The 5,370-nt window shown below is 60.1% G+C and overlaps 1 protein-coding gene across 1 annotated transcript; it reads left to right on the top strand.

The window, feature by feature from the left end:
* Window positions 1-202: 202 nt before the first annotated feature.
* LOC147973490 (uncharacterized) lies at window positions 203-4,116 on the top strand. The gene is made up of 4 exons (XM_087524700.1): window positions 203-252; window positions 1,959-2,589; window positions 3,487-3,927; window positions 4,075-4,116. The coding sequence occupies exons 1-4, from the start codon at window positions 203-205 to the stop codon at window positions 4,114-4,116; spliced, it is 1,164 nt and encodes a 387-aa protein (XP_087380826.1).
* The last annotated feature ends 1,254 nt before the right edge of the window (window positions 4,117-5,370 follow it).

Here is a 5,370-nt window from a genome sequence, read left to right as displayed (position 1 = left end):
TTCGACATTTGGCGCGCCAGATAGGGGGTGCGTCACGGCTTCCCCTCCGCCGATCTGCGCTGCGTCGCCACCGCGCTTCGCCCACACGGCAGGCGCCCTACTGCCGACTCTGACGGTCAGCGTCGACGACGGGGCCAGGGGGCTTCAAGCTCTGGCCCCCGCCCTGCGGCGGGTGCAGTGGTCGCCCAAGTTCAGGCCGGAGATGCCGCTGCGCTACGACGACGCGGCGGACCCGTCAGCTTTCCTCCTGGCGTATGAGGAGCCCGTCCTCGAAGTCGGGGGCGATGACAAGGTCATGGCCAACTGGCTTCCCATGGCCCTCGCCGGCGAGCCACGCGCCTGGCTGCTCAACCTTCCCAGATCCACGGTGGCATCTTGGGAGGAGCTCCGCGACCTCTTCACTGCTCGCTACGCGGTGCCGGCGCACCACGTAGTTGCGGCCCTGCTGGGCGGCTCTCAAGCACCATCGTCGGACCGCCATGCCAAGCCGTTCATCCGCCGAATCGGGGCCACCTCCAGGCGCCCAGGGGCTCCGCCGGGTTGGGTTGCGCCAAAGGCCGACCTTACCTTCGGCTCAGAAGACCATCCCGACTCCACTACCGGCTCCGGAGTGCTTCCGATGCTCTGCACGCCCACCATCTGCAACATGGCCGTCACCAAGACCCTCATCGATGGTGGTGCCGGCCTCAACTTGCTTTCTGTGGAGCCTTCAGCCTTCTCCACGTGCCACTCGAGCGGCTCAGCCTCAGTAAGCCCTTCTCAGGAGTGGGTGGTGGAGCTGCCTACTCCCTGGGACAGATCCGCCTCCCAGTCACTTTTGGCACACGCGACAACTACCGCACCGAGCTGGTGGACTTCGACATCGCTCACATCGGCCTCCCGTACAATGCCATCCTCGGGTACCCGGCTCTCGCTTAGTTCATGGCGGCGACTCACCCGGCTTACAACCTCATGAAGATGCCAGGGAGCAAGGGCGTCCTCACCATCAAGGGGGACACTAAGGAAGCCGTGACGGCGCTCAAGCTCGCCTTCAAGACCGCGGCAGCAGCACAACCCGCCGACGCCGGTGCCCCCGCGGCCAGGGAGGCCGCGCCCACCAAGAAGAAGCAGCTATTCACTCAAGACAAGGCGGAAACCAAGCTGGCACCGGTCAGCGAGGACGGGCCTTCAGGAGCCACCTTTACCATAGGAGCCGGTCTCGATCGGGAACAAGAAGAAGCTCTGGTGAGGTTCTTGCGCGCGAACAAGGAAATATTCGCGTGGGAGCCAAATCAGCTGGTAGGGGTCCCAAGGGAGGTGATCCAGCATCATCTAAGTATATGCCCCAACTTTAGCCCCGTGAAGCAACGAGCGAGACGGCAGTCCACTGAGAAGAAGGCCTTCATCGTCCAAGAGACACGCAAGCTGGAAGCGGCGGGTGCCATCCGAGAGGTCCGGTACCCCGAATGGCTGGCGAACCCTGTCATGGTGCCGAAAAAAGGCGGGAAGGAACGGATGTGCGTCGACTTCACCAATCTTAACAAAGCCTGCCCTCAAGACTCATTCCCACTCCCGCGCATTGACCAGATTGCTGACTCCACCGCCGAGTGCGACCTGCTGTGCTTCCTGGACGCGTTCTCAGGGTATCATCAAATCAAGATGGCGGTGGAAGATGTGGAGAAGACGGCCTTCCTGACACCATGTGGGGTGTACTGCTACACCTGCATGCCCTTCGGACTGCGTAACGCGGGCACGACCTTTCAGCGGTTGATGCACATCGCTCTGGGGCGGCAGCTCGGGAGGAACGCCGAGGCTTACGTCGATGATATAGTGGTCAAGTCTCGTGAGGCAAGGACATTGATTAAAGACTTGGAGGAGACCTTCGAGAGCCTGCGCCAAGTGACCTTAAGGCTCAACCCGGAGAAGTGCGTGTTCGGTGTCCCCTCCGGTAAGCTGCTAGGATTCCTTGTATCCCATAGGGGGATCGAGGCGAACCCGGAGAAGGTTAAGGCTATCGAGGACATTAGCCCGCCGCGGACCCTCAAAGAGATGCAGAAGCTAGCTGGGCGGGTGACCGCGTTGGGGCATTTCATCTCCAAACTGGGAGAGCGCGCCTTACCATTCTTCAAGCTCATGAAGAGGAAGGGCCTGTTCGAGTGGAACCCGGAGGCCGACCGGACCTTCCAAGACCTCAAGAAATACCTCGCTAGCCCCCCAGTGATGGTGGCACCGCGACCCCTCGAGCCTCTGGTACTCTACCTTGCTGCCACCCCGTACTCCGCCAGCGCGGCGTTGGTGGCGGTTTGGGAGGAGCGCCAAGTCAAGGGTGCGCGCCGCCAGGCCAAGGCTGAAGTAGCGCGGGGTCAGGAAGGCGCAGCAAAGGCACCAGCGGTGGAAGGTAAAGCTCAGCAGGGCGGCGTCGCAGAAGCTCCTGAGGACAGCAGGGTCTCAGGGACCCTTCCACCTCAGGATATGTCCCGATCTCCGCAGGACCCGAGCCTCGATAGCATGCCAGCCCTCATCGAACACCCGGTGTACTTTGTCAGCACCGTGCTGCGAGACGCGAGCGCACGCAACCCCATGCCCCAGAAGCTCCTGCTCGCATTCCTGGTGGCCTCACGCAAGCTGCGACACTACTTCCAGGGCCACCCCATCAAGGTCGTCTCAGCCTACCCACTAGAAAGGATACTCAGGAGCCCTAACTCAGCCGGCAGGGTCGCAGAGTGGAACATCGAGTTGCAAGCATTCCAGTTGGAGTTCAGCGCCACCAGGGCATCAAGGGGGCCGCACTCGCTGATTTTGTGGCAGAATGGACGGATGCCCCGACACTAGAAGAAAGAGAAGACCGGTCCACCTCCCCAGGAAGTGAGGCTCCGGACGGTTGGGTCATGCATTTCGATGGCACCTTCGCACACCAGGGCGCGGGGGCTGGAGCAGTGCTAATCTCGCCCACCCAGGACAAGCTCTACTACGCCATGCAACTCTGCTTTCAGCACGGCGAGAAGGTCTCCAACAACATCGTGGAGTACGAAGGCCTCATAGCTGGTCTAAAGGCTGCAGCGGCCCTAGGGGTGAAGCGCCTCACTGTCAGAGGCGACTCACAACTCCTCATCAACTTCTCCAACAAGGTGTACGAGCCGAAGGACGAGCATATGGAGGCCTACCTTGCGGAGGTGCGCAAGATGGAGAAGCAGTTCTCATGCCTGGAGCTGCAGCACGTACCTCAGGGCACCAACAAGGAAGCCGAAGACATCGCCCGGAGAGCATCCAAGCGGCAACCACAGGAGCCGGGCGTCTTTGAGGAGCGGCTCTTCAAGCCATTAGCTGCGCCACCTCTTTCAAGCACGACCCAGTCTCAGGAGGAGCTCCCCCAGCCTCCAGCCACGGGAGCCCCGACCTGTGGACCGACCTCTGGAGCTCGGCTCCTCTTGGCACTCAAACCTCAGGAGGAATGCTGGACCAAGGAATTCAAGGAGTACTTAACGCACGGAACGTTGCCCCAAAAAGGAAGAGGAGGTGGAGCGCGTGGCCCGGCATGCCATGGCATACTGTATCCAAGACGGCGAGTTATACAGGAAACGACCGAACGATGTCACACTGCGCTGCATATCCAGCGACCAAGGAAGGGAATTGTTGATTGACATACACGACGGGTACTGCAGACACCACTCGTCATCACGGACCCTCGTCGGCAAGGTGTTCCACAGTGGATTCTATTGGCCTACGACACTCAACGACACAGCCGAGCTGCTGAAGTCTTGCGAAGCCTGCCAATTCCGCGCCAAGAAAATCCATCAACCTGCTCAGGGCCTTCAAACAATCCCGCTCACATGGCCGTTCGCGGTCTGGGGGCTGGATATCCTAGGCCCGTTCCCTCGGGTGCCAGGGGGCTACCGTTACCTCTACGTCACCATCGACAAGTTCACCAAGTGGGCGGAAATGGAAGCCGTCCGTGCCATCCCAGCCGGCTCTGCTGTCAAGTTCATCAAGGGCTTCGTGAGCCGCTTCGGGGTCCCGAACCGCATCATCACAGATAACGGTTCACAGTTTACTAGTAACCTCTTCAAAACCTACTGTGCTAACCTTGGAACACAGATCTGCTACGCTTCGGTGGCCCTCCCCAGGAGCAATGGCTAGGCCGAACGTGCTAACGCGGAGGTCCTGAGGGGCCTCAAGACCAGGACCTTCAAGAAAAAGCTGGAGGCCTGCGGCAGGGGCTGGCACGATGAGCTCCAGTCCGTACTATGGTCCATCCTGACCACCGCCACCAAGCCAACGGGAGAGACTCCATTCTTCCTCGTCTACGGAGCTGAAGCAGTCCTCCCTCACGAGGTCAAGCATCGCTCCGCACGGGTCCTGGCGTTCGACGAAACGCAGCAGGACGCCACGCGGGGGATGGACCTCATGTTAGTGGAGGAACATCACCGCGGAGTTGCACTGCGGGCGACGAGGTACCAGCAAGCACCGCGGTGATACCACTGCCGCAACATCCGCTCCAGGACACTTGAGATGAGAGACCTAGTCCTGAGGCAGGTCCTCTCCAGGGAAGGGCTGCATAAGCTTTCACCAATGTGGGAGGGCCCGTTCAAGGTCGTCCACGTGTACAGGCCTGGTGCCGTGCGCCTGGAGACACAAGACGGAGTACCAGTCCAAAACGTCTGGAGCATCCAGCACCTCCGGAGGTTTTACCCATAAAGCAAGGCCTAGAGCCTAAGAAGCAAGGCCCAGAGCCTGAGAAGAATGGCCCGGAGCCTGTGAAGAATGCCACCCGTGACACTCTCACGTAATAATGAGTTGGGGATGTACACGCCCCGGAGTCTCAGGGGTGCCGGCCTCAGGCCCTGGGGCTCCCGCCCACGCCTAGTGGACAACACTTAGCTCCGCGCTGGTGAGAAGATTTGAAGACTAGATTAGGTGCCGGACGCGGCTTTTCATTTGCTTTTCGTATCTGGCTCCCTTTTTCCTTAATCGAAATTTGCTTTTGGCATTCCTTGCTGAGTTGACCCTCTCGCTTCTCTCTGCGTTTTCGGCTCGGGTTAGCTCGCGTTCTCTCTCTCGCATGCCTCGTGAGGGGGCTGGGTAGGTGTCCTCACGAGCATTTTCTCCCTTCTCTGCCTTCTCGCAAGCCACCCTCGTTCGATCCCAGAAGCTGGCGTGCCTCTCCTAGTCCGTGCCCCTCGGGTACCGCAATACAAGGCGCCAGGCCAGGACCAGGGCGAATGGCAAATCTTTTAAACGCACTCCCTAACGAGCTTTCGCAGTTCCCCAGCAGGTGCAGGCCACCAAGGAAAGATGGGCACGAGGAAATGAGCACCTCGTGAGGAAGAGGGCGTCCCGGATATACCAGGTTATGTTATCTTTGCACGAAATAACAACACAACACGCAAGGTG

The sequence above is a fragment of the Triticum urartu genome, chromosome 5A (genome assembly GCF_056163025.1).
Source record: "Triticum urartu cultivar PI428250 chromosome 5A, HENAU_Tu73, whole genome shotgun sequence".
NCBI lineage: Eukaryota > Viridiplantae > Streptophyta > Magnoliopsida > Poales > Poaceae > Triticum > Triticum urartu.
The sequence above is the reverse complement of the archived record's forward strand: the minus strand, read 5'-3'. Positions and strand labels throughout refer to the sequence as shown.